Source organism: Cataglyphis hispanica, chromosome 8, assembly GCF_021464435.1.
Source record: "Cataglyphis hispanica isolate Lineage 1 chromosome 8, ULB_Chis1_1.0, whole genome shotgun sequence".
NCBI lineage: Eukaryota > Metazoa > Arthropoda > Insecta > Hymenoptera > Formicidae > Cataglyphis > Cataglyphis hispanica.
The window spans coordinates 8064797-8092639 of record NC_065961.1 but is presented as its reverse complement, the minus strand read 5'-3'; the positions used below and the strand labels follow the sequence as shown (position 1 = coordinate 8092639).

General features: G+C 31.8%; 7 protein-coding genes across 13 annotated transcripts; 3 read left to right on the top strand and 4 right to left on the bottom strand.

The window, feature by feature from the left end:
* Positions 1-95: 95 nt before the first annotated feature.
* LOC126851757 (casein kinase II subunit alpha) lies at positions 96-5387 on the bottom strand. Of its 3 annotated transcripts, none has more exons than XM_050596049.1 (8): positions 5209-5387; positions 4248-4479; positions 4046-4157; positions 3729-3941; positions 2719-2913; positions 2208-2559; positions 1885-1978; positions 96-902 (listed from the first exon to the last, which is right to left on the bottom strand). In XM_050596049.1, the coding sequence occupies exons 2-7, from the start codon at positions 4340-4342 to the stop codon at positions 1893-1895; spliced, it is 1053 nt and encodes a 350-aa protein (XP_050452006.1). In that variant the 5' UTR covers positions 4343-4479; positions 5209-5387; the 3' UTR covers positions 96-902; positions 1885-1892. The 3 variants fall into 3 exon arrangements, with proteins under 3 accessions (XP_050452006.1, XP_050452005.1, XP_050452007.1); XM_050596048.1 differs by having other exon boundaries at positions 5086-5214; XM_050596050.1 differs by having other exon boundaries at positions 1901-1978; positions 5086-5214.
* Positions 5388-6183: 796 nt separating this feature from the next.
* Positions 6184-7487, bottom strand: LOC126851715 (protein lin-7 homolog C). Of its 2 annotated transcripts, XM_050595958.1 has the most exons (5): positions 7241-7485; positions 7115-7156; positions 6921-7033; positions 6604-6849; positions 6184-6522 (listed from the first exon to the last, which is right to left on the bottom strand). In XM_050595958.1, exons 1-5 carry the CDS (start codon positions 7275-7277, stop codon positions 6364-6366), a joined length of 597 nt encoding a protein of 198 aa, XP_050451915.1. In that variant the 5' UTR covers positions 7278-7485; the 3' UTR covers positions 6184-6363. The 2 variants fall into 2 exon arrangements, with proteins under 2 accessions (XP_050451915.1, XP_050451913.1); XM_050595956.1 differs by having other exon boundaries at positions 6921-7156; positions 7241-7487.
* A 1740-nt stretch (positions 7488-9227) lies between these two features.
* LOC126851714 (hexamerin-like) lies at positions 9228-13446 on the top strand. The gene is made up of 7 exons (XM_050595955.1): positions 9228-9530; positions 9830-10446; positions 10601-11025; positions 11107-11804; positions 11889-12025; positions 12094-12382; positions 12461-13446. The coding sequence occupies exons 1-7, from the start codon at positions 9452-9454 to the stop codon at positions 13294-13296; spliced, it is 3081 nt and encodes a 1026-aa protein (XP_050451912.1). The 5' UTR covers positions 9228-9451; the 3' UTR covers positions 13297-13446.
* A 116-nt stretch (positions 13447-13562) lies between these two features.
* Positions 13563-14730, bottom strand: LOC126851716 (troponin C). The gene is made up of 3 exons (XM_050595959.1): positions 14578-14730; positions 13757-14177; positions 13563-13676 (listed from the first exon to the last, which is right to left on the bottom strand). The coding sequence occupies exons 1-3, from the start codon at positions 14578-14580 to the stop codon at positions 13648-13650; spliced, it is 453 nt and encodes a 150-aa protein (XP_050451916.1). The 5' UTR covers positions 14581-14730; the 3' UTR covers positions 13563-13647.
* Positions 14731-16879: 2149 nt separating this feature from the next.
* On the bottom strand, positions 16880-20751 carry LOC126851765 (uncharacterized). Of its 3 annotated transcripts, none has more exons than XM_050596061.1 (3): positions 20584-20751; positions 19885-20219; positions 16880-18420 (listed from the first exon to the last, which is right to left on the bottom strand). In XM_050596061.1, the coding sequence occupies exons 2-3, from the start codon at positions 20054-20056 to the stop codon at positions 17969-17971; spliced, it is 624 nt and encodes a 207-aa protein (XP_050452018.1). In that variant the 5' UTR covers positions 20057-20219; positions 20584-20751; the 3' UTR covers positions 16880-17968. The 3 variants fall into 3 exon arrangements, 2 of the variants coding, with proteins under 2 accessions (XP_050452018.1, XP_050452016.1); XR_007687729.1 differs by lacking the exon at positions 20584-20751 and adding an exon at positions 19345-19524 and having other exon boundaries at positions 18276-18420; positions 19885-20033; XM_050596059.1 differs by lacking the exon at positions 20584-20751 and having other exon boundaries at positions 19885-20496.
* Positions 20752-20941: 190 nt separating this feature from the next.
* Positions 20942-23488, top strand: LOC126851764 (tRNA-dihydrouridine(20) synthase [NAD(P)+]-like). Of its 2 annotated transcripts, none has more exons than XM_050596058.1 (5): positions 20942-21631; positions 21932-22445; positions 22531-22776; positions 23030-23182; positions 23269-23488. In XM_050596058.1, exons 1-5 carry the CDS (start codon positions 21445-21447, stop codon positions 23378-23380), a joined length of 1212 nt encoding a protein of 403 aa, XP_050452015.1. In that variant the 5' UTR covers positions 20942-21444; the 3' UTR covers positions 23381-23488. The 2 variants fall into 2 exon arrangements, with proteins under 2 accessions (XP_050452015.1, XP_050452014.1); XM_050596057.1 differs by having other exon boundaries at positions 20967-21631; positions 22838-23182.
* Positions 23489-23765: 277 nt separating this feature from the next.
* LOC126851815 (general transcription and DNA repair factor IIH helicase subunit XPB) lies at positions 23766-27805 on the top strand. The gene is made up of 15 exons (XM_050596165.1): positions 23766-23955; positions 24152-24357; positions 24516-24626; positions 24707-24856; positions 24938-25111; positions 25195-25386; positions 25473-25570; positions 25650-25756; positions 25862-26158; positions 26248-26516; positions 26597-26761; positions 26847-27033; positions 27099-27247; positions 27360-27476; positions 27610-27805. The coding sequence occupies exons 1-15, from the start codon at positions 23922-23924 to the stop codon at positions 27736-27738; spliced, it is 2385 nt and encodes a 794-aa protein (XP_050452122.1). The 5' UTR covers positions 23766-23921; the 3' UTR covers positions 27739-27805.
* Positions 27806-27843: the final 38 nt, after the last annotated feature.

Genomic DNA, 27843 nt, shown 5'->3' with positions numbered 1-27843 from the left:
CAGATCGATGATTTTTCGATTCTCATTCTCATTGAATAATAACAATGGTAGTATGCGCTGGATGCACAGAGCAGGTATTCACAAAGCACAAAGAGTACTTGGCTATAACAAACATTTTATTCAACTATTGTGGTATCAGATATAAACGAACATTTTTTTTTTTATCATTGTTAAAAGTACTAAACCGAATGGCCTAAGGTATAAGTATGACTGTGTATATGTTTATTTGTGTATCTGTGTACATGAGTGTATGTGAATGCAAATAGGTGGCTTGTTTAAAATTTCCACCACTGCACGTATTGTGTAACCACAAATAATCATTTTTCATCAAATAAGTGAATCTAGCTGCATCTTTATGCATTTATAGATCTGCCAAAAATATGATAATAATAGCAACATCGGAAAAAATAATAGATATAATGGGAACGCATCGCGAATCGTAGAACGGAAATGAGCGACCCGTTGTTTTTGATATCGCATGCACACCGGCCTATATGGACGGAGCATGTATTCTCATGTGATAGATTTTGTGCCAGAATCCTAATCTTCCGTAATACACTAAGTACATCGCAAATTTCGAGTGGTTATACATTTTTGAAAGAGACAAAGCGAAATTAGATAGATTCAGTCTTAACGATGGGATCATCGATCAAGCCGTACAAATCAGAATGATTCTCGTATGGAGAAGAATATACTTGGCAATATGAAATATCTGCTGCTGCATTGCAATATTTTGTAGTAGATTGGAAATTGGATTGTTGAGGTTCAGAATTGCTGAACTTATAAGATTACTTGAGGCAGTTCTTCTGAAAGGGTCAAACACCCGCTTCCAATTTCTTCCATGCTTTCCAATCCGTTTGTCCCATGAATCGATACAGCGCTCATTGTTACGCCACGAGGATCTGTAATAATCTCCTAGTTAAAACATCACTTTGACATGGGACCTTTTACTAATATCAATGTGTCGCACGATCTATATCAATATACAAGATGTCTCTCTATTATTTCCTTTATATTTAATATAAATGGGAAAATAATATAATGAATTCATTATTTTTGGAAAGTATTCCTTTGAAAATGTCCTCTCTCCATTCGGCATTACACATATTTCCAATCATATGTTTGATTAACTTATTAAGGCAAAGAAATATTTGCCTCTTTTTTCTAATCAAATGATTCGAACCATTTGTAATGCAGAATGGAGTGTTGTACTTTATATAATATTGTATTCTCCATTAGAGAAACTTCCATATAACATTTCCCAATAAATAAACTGATAAGATTTTCTTTTAAAATATAATATATTAGAAGAAAAGCGCGCTATAGGATGGCACAAAACCAAGGGTTTAGAGGCTTATAAGCAGAATCATGTGCCACTGTGTGTGTGTGTGTATATATATATATATATATATATATATATATATACAATTTATCATTAATATACGAGATGAGCTAATACAACAAATGAACAATGTATATGTGTAATCAATATTTTCTATTTGTAATAATGTATTTACAACTTACATACTCCTTTTACCTTAATTAAATACAAGTTATTTCAATGTAAAGTGCAAACAACATTCGCGATTACATCTGTTTGAATGCGGTAGTATGCATAAAAATTTATACAGGCGAATGCAATTGCTTCGTAAGATATATTATTATAAATCTGTCATGATGACAAGGATATAAAATGCTAAAAATAACAATTTTGGAAAAGAGAAAAGAGAAGATACATATTTAAGAACACAACTCTTGATGAAATAAGAGAAACATATTTTACAGTATTAAATTTTTAATATCTGATATATGTATAAGTTAATTATATTATAATTATGCCAATTAGAGTATAGAATTAGAGGTAGTTTAAAGTGGTGACATTACCTGGGCCGCTACTCACCTACAGGCACTGAGCCTGTCATGGGAGTAGGTGATGATGACACCATGGTCAACCGACCTTGTTCTTTTACTATAGGATCTAGAAAAAAAATAGTTAAGCAGAAAAATACATTTGACATGATTTCACAGTGTATAATATATAATATAAATGCGCAATTGTATTAATTGAAATTTCTTTTCTTGCTTCGATATTTCGATAAATACATTCTTCTCAGATGATATGCGCGCGCGCATGTACACATTCGCAAAGATAAATTCTAAAAAAATACACATTGCCTAGATATTTCTGTTTATATATATATGCTTACAAAAATAAGGATGTTCCATTGCTTCGCGCGCAGTTAATCTCTCATAGTGGTCATAGCGTAAGAGTTTATCAAGAAAATCCAAGCTTTCGGGCGATACTAGATGCTGGTTTTCCGAATGTACGAAACGTTCCCAACGTTTACGCGAATGTCGACCTAAGATATCGTTGAAACGAGGATCTAATTCAATATGATACTTGTCCAGATATTCAAATAATTCCTCAGTCCCAAGAACTTTTGCAATTCGAACTAATTGGTCATAATTATCATGTCCATGAAAGAACGGTTCTTTCCTAAATATCATACTCGCGAGCATACAACCCAACGACCACATATCTAATGAATAGTCGTACATCTGCAAAGTATCGAAAAATATTTCTCATTAACCCATAATACGAGGTGAAGTTTAAAGTTATATGTATATAAATATAATACACCCACATAAATGATCCAGCCAATTTTTTCTTTCACTCAATTTCCTTTTTCGATTATATTTTTATATTGCAATACTTACTTGATAATCTACAAGTAATTCCGGACCTTTGAAATAGCGGGAAGCTACTCGTACATTATACTCTTGACCAGGATGATAAAATTCTGCTAGTCCCCAGTCGATTAATCGTAACTTTCGGTTTTCATGATCTATCATAACATTGTGCGGTTTCACATCTCTGTGCATAATTCCCATACTGTGACAATAATCTAGTGCCTGTATAGAAAAAAAACAAAAACAATTATGTTAAACGTTAGAAAATATTTTTATCTCTGCATTTGCGATTAGACAATGGAACGAACATGATATCCAGACCTACTACCATTATATATTACTTACAATAAATATTCACAAGAGTTCAAAAATTTAAAAAAAAAAAAAATGCTGAATTTCAAAAAATCTTTGACTAGTAAGATGAAAAAGAAAGTATTTCCCTCACATGTTCATCTTTGCTTTAATAAAATCTCATCAATAGAATGAAATCATATATTTAAAATTACTCTACATTGTAAAAAGGAAAAGGAATAAATTGGATATAAAACCATTAGATATACAAATTACAATTTATATATGTTAATTGTAATTTTTAACTATCAATATCTTAAATATTGTTACAGAAAAAAAACATTGTTAGCAATAACAATATTGATAATTATGGACACAAAAGGAGGAATGGGAAGGAAGAGAGAAAGAAGGAAAAACATTATATAAAGCTATCAATTATTGAAAAATTTATAGATAAATTACTTTATCACTTGAAAGATAAAACATGTGAATAGTCTTCATGTTCATCCAAAGTAGCAAAATCTTGCAAAAATGCAGAAACGCTGCATAAAAGATAAAATTAAACAATAAAACTCAATTTAATCTCATAATATCCTTGATATTAACGAGAAATATGAAAACACATAATCCAGTATCTCTGAATTCTTCCTGGACCTGTATACACCTACATCTATTATAAACCAATAATCTCGAAGAATCAATTGGATTGATATTTGATTCCATTGCACTTATAACAATACACGCACTTTTAATAATTCGTAGAGGTAGTATCTTATGTCGTAGTCAGTTAGCGTCTGGTATAATTGCTTGAAATCTGTGTTGTTAACATGTTCGAAAATCAAAGCTGGTGTCCTAGAAACTGGATCCTTGACAACTGCTTGGAGTGTAATTATGTTGGTCCCTCCTTTAAGATTTTCTAAAATTTTTATTTCCCTTTTTATTTTCTTCTTTTTTACAGGCTACAACAAATAAAAATTAACAATATTAGTATTATAAATTTTAATTTTCTGTTGTTTTGTGTAAAATACTCATCAAACATATAACAATAATATATTATTTGCACCTTCAATATTTTTACGACACATTTTTCATTGTTTGTAACATTTATGGCCTCAAATACTTCGCTATATTTACCCCTGCCCAATTTTCTTACTAACTGGTAATCATCTTGTTGCCTATATCAAAAAATAAAAATAAAAGTAAATGAAATAATGTATAACAATATTAACAATACTAATGATATTCTGATATGTGATATAGCTTACCCCCAATCGACAACATAAGATTCATAGTCCCAGTATTCTCTTGGTTTATGTGAATTTACATCGGCATAGACTCGCGCTCTACTAGGTAAAGCCATTCTCTCGGAAATATTATTATCGATAAGCGTCTTGATGAATGATATACTGTCTCGACTATCTGTTCCAAACTTACAGCTATTAATGACTTTGTCTCTTCTGCTCACCCAGCTACGTACATGTGAGAGCAGTAATAAACCTAAACAATTTATATAATTTACATTGAGAGCAAAGCTTGTATCTCCATAAAAAAAAAATAAAGTAGAATAATATTTTTGAATGATAAAACAATTAAATAGATAAGCGTATAACAAACAATTTGACAAATCCATTTTTTAATGTTCTAATATATACATTGACGGAATAGTATTTATATTTCAGACAATATATTTCAAAATATACGTATATATATATTTTTTTTTTTAATTAAAAATAGACATGTATTTTACAGAATCTTAAAAAAATTTGAATCTCCAAACATAATTGATAAATTTTGCTATGATTAAAAAACACTATGCAATAAATGTATTTGTATTTAAAATTATAAAAGGCAAGATAAAAATTTGCAATTAAAACATAAATCCGAGTCATTATTAATTAATAATAAGTAATAAAAAAGAGAAAGACAGAGAAAAGAAGAAAATACGTTATTTCAATATTTTCCCTTATCGATTGTAATGTTAGTACCTTAGATACATCCAACGTTCGTTGAATGGTCGCAGTATTCATATGAAAAAATCGTACATATAAAGATACAAGTATTTTTGTATCCATGATTAGAGTCTACCTTGAAGAGATTACCTACCTACCGGCCAAGCCGGAGCAAAAGCACGCACATGCAAGAGGCACAAGGCACGTACACACATGTATCCAGTAAATCACACGCCATCACGATCGAGCAATTGATGTAGGATTATTTTGGACTCACCTAAAGCATTCCGGGCTCGAATCTTGATCGGATTAAATACGATGGATTCTTGAATTCGTTGCGAATGCACAAAACTTGCTCACGGAGCAGCTGAGGCCGCGCAAACGCGTAAAACTTCGGATTTTTGAGGGCGGCCGGCTTCTCAAACGAGCGAGGTGCAAGATGGCAGCCGGCAACCCGCCGCACACTACACAAATCTAGAACGGAAACCTATATGAGGCTGCTAATGCAGCGACATCTTTAATCATTATGTTGCTCTGTGTATAGGACATAGACCTAGTTTACATCGATATATTTGTACTAATACCGTATGACCAATCACAACCATTCCGTTCTTCCATTCCATTCAGACAAACGGCTATCATTCGCCAGTGTAATACTTGATATGTAAAGCATAGTGATCAAGTGATATATATATATATATATATATATATATCAGTGATAAAGTATATCAATGTAAACTGGACCAAAGAACACGGCACGCTTGCCGCGCGGCAAAAGGCGATGCGGTGATTGGTCACACGGTAGCCAATCAACTTGCAACTTTTCCATAGAATCAAAAGATTGATTGGCTATCGTGTCAATTTTTCCCGCGCGATAAACGTTGCCGTTGCTGCGTTCTGTATCATGGCTTCCTGCTAATTTCGTCCTAGCTTTAGATCCACTGATTCACTCGCTCCCCACGTCCCCTGCTTTTATAAAAGGATGATGGCTTGTTGATTGGAATGAGATTACTGCGCAAACGCTAGCGCAATCAAGCGCAATGCCTTATAACAATGAACGTATAAATTGCGCGATATTTTTATATTATATTTATTTGTAAAATCTAAGAGTAATTTTTTTGTTATATAGCAAACAGCAAAAGATGGTTTTAATATTGTATATCAAGTAGATTAGTTGAATTCTACATAAAACTTGAGACAATTGCTTTGCATATTATAAAATTGATCATGGAATAAAGAATTGTTAAAAATATATAGATAACAGATAACATTTATTGATGAATGAGAATATAAATACAATTGAATTAGAATGCTGCAAGCTAGCTAAACTATGATTATGAAAACAAGTAAATTAAAATTTATGGATACAATAATATTGATAATTTGCATATCCTTAACAATTATAATTAAATATTTTGCACATTTTTAATATTTATTGCATATGTTGACGTCTACGAGCAGCTCTTTGTTTATCGAAACGTAACTCCATTTCTTCTAAAACACGTGGAGTATACCGCACTACCAATTTTACAGAATTTTGTGCCTGCTTTAATAATTCTACTGCCTTTTCATGATTTTCTCCTTCAACACACTGAAACAAATATAAAAAATTTATTATTAAAATATCTTATTTCCAATGTTTGAAAGAAAAAAAAGAAAAAATTTTACTAACAACTCCATTAACAGATAAAAGTTGATCTCCACGTTTTAAGCCACCATGTCTGTCGGCAACACCACCAGGGATAATGCGAGATATATAAATTGGCGAATTCTGTTCTTTACCTCCCATTACATTAAAACCAAGTCCTTCCTCTGTTTTTGGTAATTCGACCACACGTGGATGAGCATGACCTTCGCTGGCTGCAAAAGCAGCAACGGTCGCTTTTGCCGTCGCGGATGCACGTACATCCTGTGAACCCTTTGACAAAATAATGATGATTATAATATCAATAAGATATCTGCCAACATTTGAAACAACAACAGTTATACCTGAATATCAACAGTTTCGTATACATGTTCATATACTTCCCGCACTGCACTAAGAAAATCGCTTTGTAATACTTTCTGTAAAGCAGCCAATTTTGTTGTAGGAACTTCACCTCCTGAATATAGAATATTATAAAACAAAATAGACATTGATGGATATATGAAAAAATGCTTTATTATGTATTCAAATTGCTCACCTTTCTGTAATTTATCTAATAATTCTATAGATCTCTTGACGTCTACGAACAAAAATGATAATTGTAATAATTTATCAAAAATTTCATCTAATTTATTAGCGTTAATTGAGACTGATCAAAACTTACCTCTTGCTAAAGTAAGAGGCTCGCCCATGGTAGCCATACTTTTTGATTATTAATCGCAAATTTGCGACTTTGTTCCCCAATTATATCTCGATGCGTAAATGTGCACCGAGCAAAAATATTCTTAAACGCAATGTATTTACTTGTGGCTGCAAAATTCTATCCGAATAGCGCTGAACACTTTTGGTCGAAAATGGTCGGGAATGGATCAATGTTTGTTTTCACTCTCTCAAATCAAGTTTAAGGGTCTATCTCCAAACAAACTTGCATCAGATTCAGATACTACATTTTTCCTACTAGACGCGTGATTGGTTGATTTTTCTCTGAATTACGCCTTTACATTCTAGTTTGTCTGAATAGAGCCTAATATATTGAAGCATCGCAATTTGCATCATATCTACACATTGATACGTTTATGACTGTATAATTTGAAAAAATCTTGAAATATACAAAATGAATGCATCATAAAAAATGCAATACTACTTCAGGGTTTCAGGAGATAATCGTGTACAGTAAAAAAATGGTATTTAGATATAATTGTATATATTGATTATTTGATTCTTTTATTAATTTCTGTGTATATTTTATGTTTTGTTATGCGAGAATTCACCTGAATGAATTTTCGTCCATGACAGTGCATATATTATACCAAAAATCATTTATTTAAAACACGTTAATTAAAAAATCTAACGGTTATCACGTATAAAAAAATGTTTGCGAATATTTTATTATTTTTATACGATGTTATTTGAGTCTAGCGCAGAATCTTATATTTTACTGATATTTTCATGATGCAAGAAAATATATACAATATCCAGCTACATGCTACATGAGAAGTAAACATGGTGATAAAACTCTATGTGATAAGACATATATACACGCATATTACACACGCATGTACATTTATTTATATAAAGAATGTTTGATTTTTTTTATTAAAACGCATTCTAAATAATAAATTTGTTATTTCTAAGATAATAACATATATTTAAATATAATTTCAAATAACATATGTTTGTGTGTGTGTAATTATATCTGCAACAAAGACAAAAGTATTCCTTGAAGTTTAAAAAATATTAGTTTTTGTTTTCTCAAAAAAAGAATAAAATAAGTCTCTAAATATAGCTTGGCGCAATTAAAAAAAAAATGCATTTAAAATATATAAAAATTATTTTAATTTGAAAATTTATTATACACATATGCATATTTTTAAAGAAAAATTAAAATGTTTTTATGTGAATTACATCACAAAATGTATGAGATAATTGTCAATTATCAAGTCTTGATATAATGGTTTGAAATACAAATAAGTCAAACGAAGTAACAACTACATATTTATCAAATTGCAATTCACTACAGAAATGATTTTAAAAAATCCTTATAATTAATAATTAATAATTTTTATTTCTTTTATTTATGCTACTTAAAAATTAATTAATATTATATTAATAATATCTTTTTTTTCTTCATAATCAATGGAACACTGGTGAATAAAAAATTTGATTTTCTCGTATTTTAAAAGGAATTCAAATGCATAGTATTGTTTATTTGTAAATTGCAAATTAAGTTTTATATCGATGCAATTACTTATTGGACAACTACATTAAATTACCAGCCAAAGATATAGGATCAATTAAAGAAATGGATTTATTTTGTAACACTATAAATTATTTCTAATATATAAATTAGAGATCGTGTCTTTATAGTCAAATTTCTTTTTACAGATGATGATCGCGATTCATTTGCAACAATTGTCAATTGTTGAGAGATTGTATTGACAATTATATTGCTCTTTATTTCAGATAAAGGAAATAAAATCATTTCAATAAAAGAGAATGAAAAAGATGTATCGAACAGCAAATTTTTATATATAATGGAAAAAATGATTTTTGCATAAAAATATGATTATCAAGGTAATAAGAAAAAAAAAAATTGACGAGAATAAAGGCATTATGCGAAACTTTAATCCTGTAATTGATGATGCAATTTAGTCTTGCTTTCACGCCGGAGGAATTATTATCGTCGTTTTAATTTAACCTTCGATTAGCTTCGAATCTGAATCCGAAATAACAGGGGGTATCGCACGTAGACATTTTACACGGCGATGGGTCAATGGGTCGCTACTGATAATGTCTTTGTTCGATTACGATTTTGTATAAAAGACTCGCATTGCTCAGTAGACAGCATCCGGCAGACGGCATTGACAGCATCATCATGAGGTGCGTGATAGTTCTACTGGCTCTGGCAGCTTTTGGGGCGGCCTTACCCCAACAGCAGCAGAAACAACGTGCTGGTAAGTAATAATTATCATTTTACTTTCGCGTTTCCTTTCTCTCTGTTTCTCGCTTATTTTCAAGCGACAATGTGATTTAAAATATTTTTTAAAATTGTCGCTACTAATTTTATAGCATTAATATTATTCCCTTAATTAAATTTTATACTATTAATTTATGACTTATGAGACAAATATCTGTAAAAATTTAATAAGCTTTATATAAAAAATTGGATATCTTGAATGTGGATATCTCGACATCATCTACACAGAATATATAATTTGAAAAATGTACCAATCATTTCTTTATTCTTTTTTAGCTGATCAAAGTCTTCTGAAAAAGCAGCAAGACGTTATACTGTTATTACAACAGATCACCCAAGAAATCCCGAACGAACAGCTACAGATCCTTGGTACCACCTATGATATTCAAAATAATTTGCAACAATATAACAATCCGATCCTTGTCAAGTACTATGTGGGCGCTGTACAGGCCGGTCTGGTACAACCGAAAGGTACTGCTTATTCAAGCTCCATCAGCCAGCTTCGTAAGGAGATCGCTCTTTTGCAAAGAATTTTATTAAGTGCCACTAACTATCAGACATTTTTGGCAACCGCCGCTTGGGCCCGCGTCCACGTTAACGAAGAACAATTCGTCAAGGCTTTCATCGGAGCTGTTCTACAGCATCCGGAGACACAGGGTGTCATTCTGCCGCCTCTCTACGAAATTATTCCCCAATTCTATTTCGATTCTAGAATAATCCAACAAGTCCAAGACGTCGTTGCACAAAGCGTTGGACAAAGTCCTGTTGTTATTCCCGTCAATTATACCGCCAATTTGCCCAATGGTGAACATCAGCTTTCCTACTTCACACAAGACATCGGCCTTGCCAACTATTACGCCTTCGTCAATCTTGCTGGAAATTCCTTGCAACAGGTGCGCATGTTTTAAATATTGCGAACAAATATTATTCGAAATTTTTGCTCGCATAAAAAAAAGAGAAAAATCTTTTTGATAATTTTACTCACGCAAACTTATTGATATATTTGATCATTTTATAATAATATATAAATTATAAATATAATTCTAGAATGTACAACAGCAAACGCCGTTGCAGTATCAAGGAATCCAAAATCAGGAAGATCAAATTGGTCAGGGAGCTCTCTACTATTACCTTCATCAACAACTACTGGCCCATTATGAATTGAATCGTCTCGCAAATGGACTTGGTCCGATTCAAAATACTGATTACATCAATGTACAAGCGCCGTATCAACCGCATCTCCGACACATAAATGGACTCGAATTCCCCACGCGCCCTTCGAATCTTCAGCTCAGTCCTGTCAAGAATCATCTTATCAACACTGTCAAGAAAATTGAAGAAAGACTGATGGAAGCTATTGAGTCTGGGCATGTCATCACTCCGCAAGGTGCTTTCCTCTCCCTTTACCAACCGCAAGGTTTGAACATTCTTGGGGAACTTATCCAAGGAACTGGCAAGAGCGTTAATCCAAGGTTAATTTTCTATTCGACTAATCGTTCGACCACACCCAATAATATAATGTAATATTTACAATGATATATTTTTTACCACAGATATTATGGCAGTCTTCAAGCGGCCGCGCGTCAACTCCTCGGTAACGCTCCTGAAGTACAGAATATCTACGATTATACTCCTTCTGTTCTGGAATCGGGAAGTATTGCTGTTCGTGACCCAGCTTTCTACCAGCTTTACAAGAAAGTCATCCAATTGTTCCAGCAGTATCAGAACTCTCTGCCCGCATATCAGTATAATGATGTTCTTTTGCCCGGCGTTAGCATCCAAAACGTTCAGATTAGTCCACTTGTGACTCTCTTCAACGATTATTACGTTGATCTCGATAGCGCAACTGCCCACCAGCAAGTTGGTCAACAACAAGTCCAGCAGCAGCAACACCAAGGCCAGCAGCAGCAACACCAAAGCCATCAGCAGCAGCAACAAGTCCATCAGCAGCATCAACAAGTCTATCAACAGCAGCAACAAGTCTATCAGCAGCAGCAACAAGTCCATCAGCAGCAGCAACAAGTCCAGCAGCAGCAGCAGCAGCAGCAGCAGCAACAACAAATCAAAGGACAAGTAAAAAGATTAGATCATAAGCCGTACGAATATCAAATCACCGTCCAGAGCGAGCAGAACATCCTCGATGCCGTTGTCCGCGTCTATCTTGGACCGAAATATGATTATGAGGGCAAGCCCATCAGCATTTCTCAACATAGACAGCAATTCGTCGAACTTGATCAATTTACAACTAACCGTATGTTTCCGATTGCAAAATTATCAACCGTTTTTCTTCTTAATTAATAAATAAATAGTTTAAAACTTTCTTTTCGTTTTATAGTTCAGCAAGGACAGAACGTCATTGTTAGGCAGTCCCAGCAAGCGCCAGGTCAGAGCTTTGATTACCCATCCGTTCAGGAAATCAACCAGAGTGTCAACGATGCTATCCATGCGCAAGAACCGTTTTACGTCACCGAGGTAATTATATTTACTACTGTGATTATCTTGATAAGCAACACGAGATTAAACATCAATGTTTCTTTCAGCCGCATCAGATCTTTGGTTTCCCTGCTAGATTGGCTCTTCCTAAAGGTCAACAGGGTCAAGGATTCCCAGTTCAGTTGTTGGTTGTGATTTCTCAACCAGAACAACAAAGCCTATCTTATGGACCAGTAATCCCGGAACAATATCAAACATACCAACAAAATGAATATCAAGTAGTTGATTCCGCGGAATATCTTCAGCAAATTCAACATGGTAACAAGGGACTCGGTTTGAAACAAACTGTGGAAGTTGTGCCTGAAACTCTGTCAGTTGGTCAACAAGTAAATCAAGGTGCATTATCGATATCACAAAGACGAAACTGTTCGTTATTGAGTAGCATCAAAAGAATGAGTCATTTCTTCTTTGCAGTTGTAAGGAACCATTATGCTAATCTCTACACTCAGCAACACGGACAATATCCGTACACGCATACCCAACATCAAATCGGCCAGGGACAAGTACAGGGACAGAACGTCTACGGTGTACAAAGCCAGTGGCTACTTGGACAGCAGGGACAATGGAGGCAGCAAGGACAACAGACCCAAAACATTCACGGACAACAGGGACAACAGGGACAACTGAGACAGTTAGGACAACAGGCCCAAAATGTCCAAGAACAGCAAGGATATCTGGGACAGCTAAGACAACAGGCTCAAAACACTCAAGGACAGCAGCAATGGAGTCAATTGCAAAATATTGATCAAGAACAACAATCTCAAAATACGGTCGGAGTCGTAGGAGTCCAAGGTGTGCTAACTGCTGGTGTACAAAATACACAACAAAGCACTCAAGGTGTACAAGGATTACAAAATTTGCAAAGTCTGCAAGGTGTACAAAATGTGCAAGGAAGACAAGGTAATGTTGTTGGTGGCGTTCAATCTGGAATTCAGAGCAAATACCAAACTACTTACCAAGGACAGAGTCAACAGCAGCAAGGACTCACTGGTAGTGGACAATACCACGCTGGTGGCTTTCAAAATATCTTGAGTCAGGGACAAAAGGTACAAGACAGTGATGTCAGTAAATACTACCAGAATAAGCCCATCTCCCAAATCATTGGTGGTGCTATTTCTCTGGACGGTAAACCTCTCGGCTACCCGTTGGACAGACCCTTGAGCATTGGTGCTCTTTCCGTGCCTAATGTGCATGTACAAACTGTCCATATTTATCATGAAGGCCAACCCACCAACGAAATCTATCAGTGAAGTGTTCCTATAAATCAGGCTTAATAGATGCGACATCGCCAGATGTAACAATGATGTTTAAGCGAGAGCTGTTTTTTATTTTTTCATTCAATGTCAAAAATGATTTATTGATATAGCAAATGCAATTAATAAATTGCCCTAAAACGCAAATATTCAAATATTTATTTATAACACAATTCTCTCTCTTTCTCTTATGCATTTCCTTACATTTCCTATCGATTTTATTCACATAAGTAAGGATTAATTAATGATAAAATAAAATAATCTTTTTCTCCGAAAAATATTATTTTATTAAGAAAGTTTATTGTTTTTTTTAGTGATTGGGCAATTCATCGTCATTCTAGTACACGATCATTCTCCAGTCATCATCTCCATAAATTCTGCAATTAAGAATCCATCACAAGACAAATAAGAAATTAATAATCCCTGACTTATTGTATAGTATATAGTATTTACATACCATCAAAGTCCACCGTACCGGAGCCGTCCGTATCGATCTCTGCGATTATTCCATCAAGATCGGAATTTGTGAGTTTATCGTCGAGCGCCGCCAAAATCTCTTTCAATGTAGCCGTAGTAATGTATCCGTTACCTTCACGGTCGTACAATCGGAACGCCTCTTTCAATTCCTCTTGCATCGCCTCGGCGTCTTCTTCTTCAAGAAATCGACCGGCGATTTTACAGAAACCATCAAAATTCACTTTGCCCAAACCCTCGGGATCATTTTCCTCGATTAAAGCATTTAATTCACCATCGTCGAATAGTTGCCCCATTGTGTTTAATATCGTCGAGATCTTCATGGTGTCGATGAAACCACTTTTCGTTGTATCAAACATTTGAAACGCTTTACGCATCACGGCAACTTTTTGATCATCTTCCTCCTACAGTATATCCGAACGAAAAATTTTTGTTACCCGATATATATATATATATATATATATATATATATATATATATATATATATATATATACATATTGCTTTTATTTATAATTAAAGAAAAAGACCGCAAATGCGCACACGCCAAGAGATTTAAAATATCAACATTTCTTTGCAAACAGAGAAAGAAAGAGAAAGAGAAATCGTAAAATAACATTTTTTATTCACTGACGAGTAAGAGAAATATCTCTTCTCTCTTATAAATAGCACCTATAAAGTTTCGAATATCATTACCCGAATAATGTGCGACACTTTTACAGTCTTTTTTGCGAGTCAAATTTTTAAAATTTACACTATTTTTTTTTTTTTAACAAATAAAGTATCTTCTAATTTATTTTCTTACCATGGCTTTTTAATAAAGGGTTTTTTTTACGCCGTATTAGGGAAACCGTGAGCGGCGTACGAACGCGACGGACGACGGACACTTGAAGAGAATCGCTTCTTCCGTCCCGGTATAAAGACTTCCTCTCCGTCATCGTCTAAACCAGCTAGAAAGTTGGTGGACGCAAAAATAGAGTTTCGCGTAACGCCGACGAAAAATGAAATATGTTATAAGTGAGTATCGACGCCCCTTCACATCGTTTTGCACAAAGGTCGATGCATAATATCAGTTTCGACGCGGTCGTCAGATATTTTCGTTAAAGAGAAAATCGAGTTCATTGAGCGCATTACACAATGAAATACATTTTTATAATATTCATAAAAATATCTTTATACCGTGTATATCGGACGTGGTATAGTGTTTTTATTATGATCTCATCTACTTATTGCTTATATAATAAAGAAATTTATATACTTATATAATTTACATATGCTTATATAATAAAGAAATTTTTTCGCTATTAATATCAGAATGTACGAAAATCCATGCAATTATAAAAAAGTAAAAATTAATATCGATCTATATTTGAGATTATTTTCAAGATGCCAAATAGAAGATACGATATAAAAAAGAAACGTGTAAAATTAGCAAGTACTTATATTATTTATATGAAAAATTTGTATATTATATAAATTTTTCATATAAATAATATAAATACTTGCTAATTTAATATAAATACTTGCGCATTAACGAAGACACTGAAAAAAAAGAAAGAGAGAAACAATATTAAAGCGATTACTGTGATCAATCGCAGTAGTTAGTTATGTAATTTATTTGGCGTTAATTATATATTTTTACATGATAAAAATAAATGAATTGTGTGAATTTTAAATCGCTTATGCGTATTATCGATAAAAATAAAAATTGTGCCCTCGTTTGATATACGCGCGATTCATTCCATGTAATCGTTTATTAGATGATACCTGAAGCTCTTGAAATAGGGCAACGTATTACCGTTCTTAGGTCGCTGCCTACGCGTTCCGTGGCTGCAAACCATTACAACATATCTAGCATGCAGCTAGAATGATGTAAAAATATATCCCGGGCTGTTCCTCCTGGCGCAAACGATTCATCACCTTCCCGCGCATTTTCCAGCCGAGGAAAAAATAGGTCGGAGGTATTCTTTTCGATTGTTCTCGGTTGCTAATATTCTAATTGATCACGGACAACTAGAGAAAGATTCATGTTTTAAATATTAAAAAATAAACTGTATTCATCTATTATAATAATTATCTCGTGCGGCCTTGTAACCGCCACTACTATAAAATGTACGCTAAATAATCTTATTGGAAATATTTTCAGTGCATCCACTCATCGAGCAAGACAAACTCGATAGTTATTGCATTACTGTGCCAAATTTTGCTCGTGCCAAATTAACGTGTTGGAATTTCTTAACAAGAGTGTAATTGCAAGAAATCGTACGACAGAACCATTTATCTTTATGTTTCTCTTCTCAACACTGGATAATATATTAAAATATAATTTTTTTTTCATTTTCCTATATGTTTAACTATATTTTAATCGATATTTTTGCTGGATAAGCTCAGTCTGAATTTTCATTATGGTTTGAATAAAATCATACTCTGAAAATTCAATAATCAACAATAAATTATCGAAATCGTACAAGTTGCTTGCTATGTATTTTTGCTTATATCATCCGTATAATAATAATATCATCATAGATATTGAAATGTTTTTAATCTTGTTTTCATGCTTGCATTTATATAAACTCGTAAGATAAAAAAAAAAAGATTATCGTGGGATATGTATATATTATATATTCGTATCGCTAAAGCTCTCTTTTTTTAATAATAAATTATATTAATAATAATTTATATTAATAATAATTTTATGTTTACGTCAAATAAAATTCATTATCTAAGCAGAAAATCTTGCATATTAAACTTCCAGATAAATGAGCGCGCTGATATTATTATATCAATAAAATGTATGCATAAAATGTTCCAATAAAAGAATTACCGATTACCAAAATATACGAATCAGTCTCAAAATGTGTGAAGAAACAGATGTTAAGAATAAATAATCATAAGACAAAGTTGATTCTAAAACCATTTTCAGGCTACATTCTAAACATTCATTCAAAAATATGTAGAATTTTTTATCATATTTTAAGAAATATATTTCGGTTAGATAGAGGTAGAAATAAATTAAAGATATTTTCCGGCAATAACAGTCACATTTGCTTAGTAGATACTTGAGTTTGTTAGTAAAGTACAATTAATAAATAAAAGACACAGTAAAGTTTGTATAAGAAAAATTTTACATTTATAAGAATTGATACATTTCACTGATCAATTTGTAGCAAAATCTTGTAGAAAAAAATTATCATTATATTGCAATATCAAAGCATTAATTAAAATGTTCCATTAATAAATTGTAGATAAAGTGTAGTATGCAAGTCTTAAATTGAAGCATTTCCCTGTCAGAGAATTGTATTTGAGATGATGCAATTCTCCATTACAGAATTAGATATAATCTTAAAAATTCTAGCAACACATTATTAGATAAAAAAAAAGGTTCCTGCTGCGCCGACAATAAACAATAAATCAATCGGACAATAGTTCTTTTATACACTCAATCGTAAAATATATGAGAATAATCAGAATATAAACCTCCATATCAGCCACTATCATTTATAAAAAAAATCATCATTACTGGCCACTCGTGTGTTTGTATATGTGTGTATAGTATTTAAGGCCGGCGATTAAATATTTTCTTTCTATATGCAAGTTTCACATAGATAAAAAAAATTAATTACATAAATTAAATCAACAAATATATTGCATTTGTATGCGTCTTCTCAGTTCGTCATTAAAAGGATATTTCAGATTATTTTTTATGATATATTGAATATGTCAGAAAATACTGTGCTGCTTCTTTTTCTTAGAATTTAGTATTATATCATACAGAATATGTCAGGAAAAAATTATAAATTCTTTTTGCTATATATAAAATAGAAAAAAATGTGACTTGATTTTCACATATATTATAAAAATTGTAATTGACATATATATCTTACTTTGAAAAGGCAGTTCTTTTTACGATGCATGTAATATGTATAAAAAATTATAAACATTTATTTTGATTTATGTCATCTTTTTGACATAAATTTATAAACTGATAGCAAAATAATGCTATCATTACATATCATGCCATATTATAGAACAATTGTTGAAAGATTATCATAATTATGGCGTAGATTCTTTAGGCCATTTTAAGAATTGACATATCAAACATACATATATCTTCATATCAAATATAATTAAACAACATTTGTTAAATATCATATGATAATTGTTTTGAATAGATAAACCAATATAAAATTGAACTGTTACAATTCTTGCAATGTTGATACTGTGAAGATCTCGACAAAACATATACAATATTGCATCAAATCAGTGTATGGTATACTGTATCGATAACAAAATTCTTCCACAAAAAAACGTTCAAAGGTATAGGAAGCAACTAAACTAATGACATTATAATTGCCATTTTGCAAACCAAGTATCATTATTGGTAATATCTGTAGTATGATAACGATATTAGTTAGAAAACGGAATTTTCTAATTTGTCTTTCTTTCTGTTTTATCGCTAATGGAAAAAATATTGGTATTGTACCAAGAAACAATAAAAGCATACGTATCTTTTCATCTATCTGATACGCACTCAATATACCAGATGTCAGTAATGCCAAAGGAATAATTTCAATGACACTGGAAAACCAATCGTAAAAGTTTCGGAAGCATCTTGCCGTAAATGTCGACGAGGAAGTAAATGGAACTCCTGAAAATGTTAGAAGAAAATTATAGAAAAAAAAATATTTAAATATAAAATAAAAAATAAAATATAATTATAAAAGAAAAGAATATTGGGGTAATATACAATGATATTAAAGAGGTATTAAGAGGATACAAGATTCAATGTTATAACTGTGCTATAATTTGTGCAAAAAGTGTATGCAAACAAATGTAATTCGATCACATGACCATACTGTAAACTATTAGATCATTATCAACTTGTTGGAACATGTAAGAAATAATAATTATATAAATGTACAAAAAAAAAAAGTACACTTGGTGCTTGTCAAAACTTGCATTGGATATGAACAATACTATGAATATATGTGCAAAAACATTCTAACAAACGTGCATGTAAAAGATTATAGGGATCTGTTTTTTATAGCCAAACTGGCTGTACTAGTTCAGAGCTTATCTTTTTCTTTTTAATATGGAGAGGAAAAACTAAACTCTGAACTAGTGCAGCCAGTTCAGCTATAAAGAACAAAATGTAGATATTAATGCTTGTGCATACAATGTTCTAAATGTGCATATATCTGTTGCATATATATATGTATTTTGTTTCAAATTGTAAGGTCAAGTATTTCTGAAAAGATTAAAAGAATATTGCGCAAAAGTATATCTTTTTTAGTATAAATAAAAGTACATCTTTTTTAGTATAAATAAAAGTCTTTATCTTTCGTCTCTATATCTTTTTTAGCAAAAGTTTATCTTTTGAGTTTTGTATTAATTCGTAGACAAAACTGCGAAATAATACAAAACTCAAAATAGCTATAAACTGCACTCGCTACTAATTTGGCTAAGAATAAGTAAATTACATTGGAGTTTCAAAAGTACAATTAAAATATATTCCTTTTGTAATAGTGTTCCTTACTTGTTCCAACTATAACAAATAATATGTACAAATTACCATAAATCCTTAACGTTGACAAATGGAAAACATCTTCTTCTTCCATTGGTGATTTAGACACAAAAATTAAATATCATGTGTGGCCATGTGTCATATTGTATCAATCGCTCTTTGCTGTGACATCTTCACTCCCCCCTCTCACCCCCAAAGTTATGACATGGAATCTTAGATGGTCCATATCTATAAGTTATTAAGCTTTGAACAAATAGGGTAACGATTGAAAGAGGCAGATTATAAAAAAAATGATACACGCACACATGCAGACACCAAATTAATAAATATTTACAACTGAAATTGTATAGAAAAATAACAAAACATAATATATATAATCAATAATATTACTAGAATAATTACTTGAAAGAAATATGGGGTGTTGAGAGAGATAGTCAAAAGTAAAATTGAAAATAAATGAAAACAAAGAAAAAGTTTAAGTTAATTTTATGTATTGGTGTATTTTGATAGAAATAAAAGATTATTGTTTATATAGAAAAGAAGTAATGGATAAAAGGATTATTTATAAATATGAGACATTCATCTTACCGAATCTGAAGATCCCCAAAATCGAGTGCATGAAGAGAATACGAAAGGCACGTAGAGACCACGTAGTTGGTGAAGCCTTTGCTGCTCGATAAGGCTCGGTGAGATGCCTCATGCATATCGCAGTCACCAGCAGTTTCACGAAATGCGCCACAACACTGCTCGCGTTTACCATGATGATCACCGTTTCGTTATATCTCCAAGTAACTCGCCTAATCGAGGATAATCGACCGTATATTCCATTCGAATTCTTGCCAATTATTTCCGATTGTTTTGCGTTGTCGTCTGTTGCGCTCTTGTCCTTTTTCTTTTCTTCCTTTTCCTCGTCACGAGTCTGCCTAGCCGCGGACGAAAGTAGATACGTGTGATAAATAGTGAAGTGTCATTGTGAAAATCATCAATTCTATAATATCGTAAAATATTATAACGTGCTTTTACAGAATTTTCAGAAAGATACGAAAACACAAAAACGAAAGCGCCATACTACGCAATTGTTGACATGTTGACCTAACTTGAATATAAATGCACCGCATTTATATGTGTGTGTGCGCGCGTGTGGACGTGTGTGTGTGTGTGTGTGTGTGTGTGTGTGTGTGTGTGTGTGTGTGTGTGTGTAATGTGATATGTTTAGAGTAATAAAAATTATTACTATATTTTCAAAATACATCACTCAGCTTTTTTTTATGAATAATAACTACTCACTTTTTTACCGAATATTTATCTGTTAATGATAAAATTATATTTAATGAGTTAACGAGGTATTTAATGAGGTAACCATCAATCGGCTTATAAACTTATTTCATTTTGCTTGCCATCTTTCGAAAAAATGTAAAACAGAATTTCTGTTCACAATAAAATAAAGAAACTATAAATAATGAAAAGGTAAATATAAATAAAAAAAATATATTGTTAGGTAAAATCTAGTTAGATTAGATTACCGAAACGATTGAACAATCAAAAAAGTATAATTTTGAATGGGCCAATTGGTGATATTTTCATTCGAATTCCATTAAAATTAACCAATCAAGACACAGAAATATTTGCTCATTTTTTCCTGATTGGTCAATTAAACGTTACTTTACCTCACATTCGAATTTTTGAACGTACTTTAATCGTATTTATTTAATTCGATTGAGAGGATTAAGATACGTCACCAATTGGTCAATTCAATATTAAACTATTTTATTGGTCTATCATTGCTGGTAACCCTAGAAATTGATCGATATGAGTGGCTGTAGTCAATCGGGACGTGATCACACTTCCATTTAATTTTAATCTCTCTGTTCCAAAAAAAAAACACGGAAGATTGTGTCACAATATTTGTGGTTATATTATAGTTTTGAATAAAATGACAAATATGGGTAAAATAATTGTGCACAAACATGCCATGTAATGTCTTATTCAACATGACATAATGAATCGAGTAAATAACAAAAATAACAAATTGATTATTCAAAGTTTCGCTTATCATTGTCCACTACACGTATATGAATCCACGTGGATCTGACTGAATTGATGTTTGCAAATCTGCGCAAACCGCCATAGCACATTATTCGTGATAAAATGGAAAAAAAATCGACTACAGATACGAGGACGAGACTCAATTACGATAACAAACTCATTTTAGCGCCCATGGTACGTATCGGAACACTTCCCATGCGTTTGCTCGCTCTGGACTATGGTGCGGACATAGTATACACCGAAGAATTGATCGATAGAAAATTGTTGCGGTCGATTCGTCGAGAGAATGGTAAAAAATCTATTTTTTTTCTTTTTTGCTTAAGAACTGAGTAATTATGCAAAATTTTAACGCATTGACATCATACTAAAAGAATTTTCAATGACTTAAGCATAAGAATTTAGTTTTTATCAATATACAAATTATGATACACTTATTGTGATTATTAATATAATTAATATTATTCTAGCTAATTTTTTTTATATATTATAGTTGTCTATTTTATTTGGATAGAATTTTGTCGAGTTGAATAAAGTAGTAATGATATTATAATTTATCTTTAAAATTTTAGACTTATTATTTGATTTACAGATGTTCTAGGCACAATCGATTATATTGACAAGACGGACGGTACCGTCGTATTTCGTACTTGTTCTCGGGAACGAGAGCATGTGGTTCTTCAAATTGGTACATCTGATCCATTGAGAGCAGCCGAAGTTGCTCGTATGGTAGAAAAGGATGTAGCTGGCATAGATATTAATATGGGTTGTCCAAAGAAATTCTCAATGCTTGGAGGAATGGGTGCCTCCCTTCTTAGTGAACCACAGAAAGCGACCAATATTTTACGAAAAATAATTGAAACTGTAGCAATACCAATTACATGTAAAATACGCGTTTTATCCAATCTGGAGGAGACTCTCCAACTTTGCGACACTCTCGCTTCCACCGGAATCGAAGCCATTGCTGTACATGGTCGCACGATTGAGGAAAGACCGCAACATCCCAATCGAAATCATATTCTCAAGCAAATTTCGGATAGGCTCTCGATACCAGTCATTGCGAATGGCGGGTCCAAAGATATTCAACAATATTGCGACATATTCAAGTAATATTTCAACGTGTTTATCAAATATCATACATATATACATAAAAAAAAAAAAAAATTATTTAATTTGTTTTACATTTTACAGATTTAAAGAAGAAACAGGTTGTAGTAGTGTAATGCTTGCTCGCGCAGCTGAATGGAACTGTTCAATATTTCGTAAAGAAGGTCTGCTATCAATGGAAAATGTTATAAAATCATATTTAAAGTATGCAGTTGATTGTGACAATTCACCTTCCAATACGAAATATTGTGTACAGAATATTCTACGGGAGCTTCAGGAATCCCCTCTAGGAAGAAAGTTCCTCAATTCGCAAACACTAGAACAAATATGGTGAGCATTTTAATTATTTTTCTTTGCTCTCTCTATTTTTGCTCAAAAAATTTTTTTTTAGCGAAGTATGGGGATTGGGTGATTATTGTCGATCCAAAAATAAGGAATTTCGAGATAAGGGTTTGTTAGGTCGATTTCAAGTAATGCCAGTAATGTTTGAAAAAGATACAAAGGACAATAATGTTTCTTATAAAAGAAAAATTTATGAAGAGAATGATGTTTCTCTGATGCGTTGTGCTTTTTTGAGGAACAGTTACACAAGAGACTCTGAGCTACCAAAGACCAGATTACTCAAGTGGACCAAGGAAAATCGTAAAAAAATGCCAATATATAATACTCGACAAGAAGATAAACTTTTTTGTTCCATAGTTACTGTCGACGGCAGGAAATATGGTTCCTCCTTTTGGTAAGTTATATTGGAAAAAAGATATTTTTAATTTTGTTTCGTCTTTCTATATTTCTACTTTTTTATTGTATATTTCCTCCTTTTAGGGAAAAAAATAAAAAATGGGCTGAACAAGGTGCAGCTTTGGTATGTCTCTATTTTTTAGGAGTAATCAATAAAGAAAGTCTTTCTGCTAGTGGTAACATCATTTCACGATGATATCTAGGCTTATTCTATTTAATGCATTTAAAGATATTTGATGAGACTATAAAGAAAAAAACGCACACATGTAAATATTATTTCTGTAAATAAATTTTGACTTTTTTATTAAGGATTTATTATGCGTAAGTTTTATTTATTAAACGTACTATCTATTTAATAAAGATTTAGAAATACATCTTGTCCTGTTTTAAACTTATATAATCCAATTATAAATTGCATGGTGATTGGCTAACAAATAGAGAATTTCTAGGGCCTTTGCAGAGATTTCTAAGAATTCTATATTTGATAGCCAATCCTCGCATCTGACAACGTCGATAAATATTAACGCGTGCATAATCATGTGTATTTTTTGTTTAGGCCAAGTTGTTGTTTGTGTGTTGATTAACCTCAAATATTTTATTCAAAAAGAAGAGACTCGTAAAGATCTTATCGCTTATTTAGGGCAATAAGACCTCAGATCCTATATTGGTCAGTCAATGTCAAAGTCAATCAGGATCAAGCAAAAATTGTAGAAAAAAAAGTAATTACGATATTTTGAATGGGTCCGCCAAAGAGGTTTAAAAAAGATAACAGTAAGTATGATTTATATTTCTCTATAGATTATCTTTCGTTTATAAAAAATTGATATTTTTTTCAACTTGTTCGACTTTATTATAGATGCATATTTTGTTCCTAAATTAATAATTAGTCTTATGCACATTACACACTAAAGTAAGTGTATTTTACATCTCATTTACATTTATTAATAATATCTTTACTAAAATATAGGTAAATGGAAAAAGCGTAAGGAGGATTACGATAAATATAACGATGACGATTCGATAGATAGTAATGAAGCAGATGGTGTGCCTGATGCAGCAAAAACTGATATAGAAAAGCAAGATGAATGCACAATCGAAGATGAATTTGGAGCAAAAGACTATCGTTCGCAAATGATTTTAAAGCCAGATAATGCATCTAGACCACTATGGGTGGTAAGATTAAAGTTTTATAAATTTTAAAGAGTTTTAAAGAATTTTTTTTTTTTTAATTTTAAAGAATTTAATTTATCTCACAGAAAAATGTTTGAAGACATAAAGAAGTATCAAAAGGCATCCTAAGAACTATATATTTTTTGCATTTTTTTTTATAGGCACCAAATGGACACATTTTTTTAGAATCCTTTTCTCCTGTGTATAAACATGCTCATGATTTCTTAATAGCAATAGCAGAACCTGTATGCCGACCGGAATTTATTCACGAAGTATGAAGAAAAATGATTTTGATAGCAAATTAAATATTATTAAAAAGAGGAAGGAATATGATGCAATTTTTTCTTTTCAGTATAAACTAACTGCATATTCACTCTACGCTGCTGTTAGCGTAGGCCTGCAAACAGAAGATATAATAGAATATTTGAAGAGATTGAGTAAGACTAGTATTCCTGATGGTATAATTGAGTTTATAAAACTGTGTACATTATCCTATGGAAAAGTGAGTAAAAATAAAATCTATAAATTCTTTTTGTTTAACATTAAAAAACAAACTTTATAAAATATTAAAAATTTTGTATAGGTAAAACTTGTTTTAAAACATAACAAATATTTTATTGAATCGCCATTTCCCGAAGTGCTGCAAAAATTACTAAAAGATCCAGTTATTCAAGAATGTCGATTGAGAAAGCCTTTAGAAGATGTAGAAGGTGATGATGTTGTCACAAATGTTCAAACTAAAACAAAAATCCCTCAGGTTTGTACAAGTAGATGCATTAATAATTATTTGAATAATTTCTAATATGATAATAAAACATGTTTATTTTTTTGTATTGAAAGTTTGGATCAAAAGCACTCGTAAATACTCCTGCATCTAGTAAGACAAATTCAGAAACTGAATCTGATCAAATAATAGCAGAATCAGCTACCATTCCAGAAGATATAACTGCTTTTTATGACAAAATAGATAAAGATGACGAAGATGAAGAAGAAGATCAAGGATTGAAAACAGTTAGTTTTGAAGTGAATCAGGTATATATCTATATTTTTATAAATTTCTTTTTTATTTATTTATATATTATAAAGTATTTATATAAAAATGTTGTCATTGTGAAAAGGAAAAAATTGAAGTTGTACAAAAACGATGCATCGAACTTGAATATCCTTTATTAGCAGAATACGATTTCCGTAATGATAGTGTAAATCCAGATATAAAGTAAGTAATATTACTGAAATTTATCTCGTTTTTTATATCAAAAACTAAAAATGACATTTTAATGAATATGATATTCTAGTATAGACTTGAAACCATCAGCTGTGTTAAGACCTTATCAAGAAAAAAGTTTGCGGAAAATGTTTGGTAACGGACGAGCTAGATCTGGAGTAATTGTCTTACCTTGTGGTAAGTGTATTTGATAAAATTTGCTCAGCCATATTAAATATAACGTGATTTTTAAATAAAGATTATGTCTTTCTAACAGTTTTCAATCTTGTGTATTAAATGTAGGCGCTGGTAAAAGTTTAGTTGGAGTGACAGCCTGCTGTACAGTACGTAAACGCGCTTTAGTCCTATGTAACTCTGGTGTGTCTGTAGAACAATGGAAACAGCAATTTAAAATGTGGTCCACTGCTGATGATTCAATGATTTGTCGATTTACGAGCGAAGCAAAGGATAAATTTATGGGTTGCGGAATATTAATAACCACCTATTCCATGATAACACACACTCAAAAACGATCTTGGGATGCCGAGAATACGATGCGTTGGCTTCAAGAACAAGAATGGGGCATTATGGTTTTGGATGGTAATTTTCATTATTCATATTATTTAAAACAATAAGTAATAAATAAGTAATAAATTCTTTCATAATATAATTGTGGCATGTATTCTTAGAGGTACACACTATTCCTGCAAAAATGTTTCGGAGAGTACTAACAATTGTTCAATCTCACTGTAAATTGGGCTTAACGGCAACGCTCCTGCGAGAAGATGATAAAATTGCTGATTTAAATTTCTTAATCGGTCCGAAATTATACGAAGCGAACTGGTTAGAATTGCAAAAGAGAGGATTTATTGCAAGAGTGCAGTGTGCAGAAGTTTGGTGTCCCATGACACCAGAGTTTTATAGAGAATATCTTGGCTGCAAGATGAGTAAAAAACTGGTTAGAAAGAATTTGTTAATATTCATCTGTGCAATTTTTATAATTTTATACATATGTTTTATTTATTTTTATAATTTCAGTTGTTGTACGTGATGAATCCAAATAAGTTTCGTTGTTGCCAATATTTAATACGATATCACGAAAGACGTGGTGATAAAACAATTGTCTTTTCTGATAATGTGTTTGCATTAAAACATTATGCTGTTAAAATGAATAAACCGTATATTTATGGTCCTACTATTCAGGTAAGTATAGAAATTGTAAGCACTGTGCACAGTAATGATAATTTTAAGATTTTTTTTCACGATTTGTATCATTTATACTTTTTAGAGTGAGAGAATACATATTTTGCAAAACTTCAAATTTAATACAAAAGTGAACACAATATTTGTGAGCAAGGTAGCAGATACTTCTTTTGATTTACCAGAAGCTAATGTCTTGATCCAAATTTCATCACATGGTGGATCTAGAAGACAAGAAGCACAACGATTAGGACGTATTCTTAGAGCTAAAAAAGGTATATATGTTATATATCTATCAACAATGAAGTTATTGTAACTAAAAATTTTATTCAAATTATAGGAGCAATTGCGGAAGAGTATAACGCATTCTTTTATACGCTCGTATCGCAAGATACAATGGAAATGAATTACTCGAGAAAACGTCAACGGTTTCTCGTAAATCAAGGATATGCTTACAAAGTTATCACAAAACTCGCAGGCATGGATGAGGTAAGGATTCGCTCGAAAAGATGATACAATTTTACAATTATATGTATGTTTATAAAGTATTTGTATTATTATTTAGAAAAATAATAGAGAGATATAATATTAATTTATGTAGGAGCCGGATTTAATGTATGGGAACCGAGAAGAACAAGGTCAATTATTGCAGCAAGTTTTAACAGCTAGTGACACTGATGCAGATGAAGAAAGAATACCTAATGAAGGATCAAGAGCGGTGAGCATAATACAAACATAGAATAGATGTGATATATAGATGTAAAACTTTTAAAATAATTAAGTTAAAAACACATATATAATGAAAAACATGTCTTATACATGTGTATTAAAGTAATAAAATACTTTTCCAGATTATACGTAAAACTGGCACTATGACATCAATGTCAGGAGGGGATGACGCTGTCTATTACGAATATAAAAAAGCTCCTAGCTCATCGACAGCAAACAAACATCCTCTTTTTAAAAAATTTAGGACATAAGAGTATTAATCTTTTCCGATTCCAGATTAGAAATGTATAAAATGATAAAAACGTATATCGCCTATCATTATAACATTTAACTATACTATTTTACATGTCGCTCGT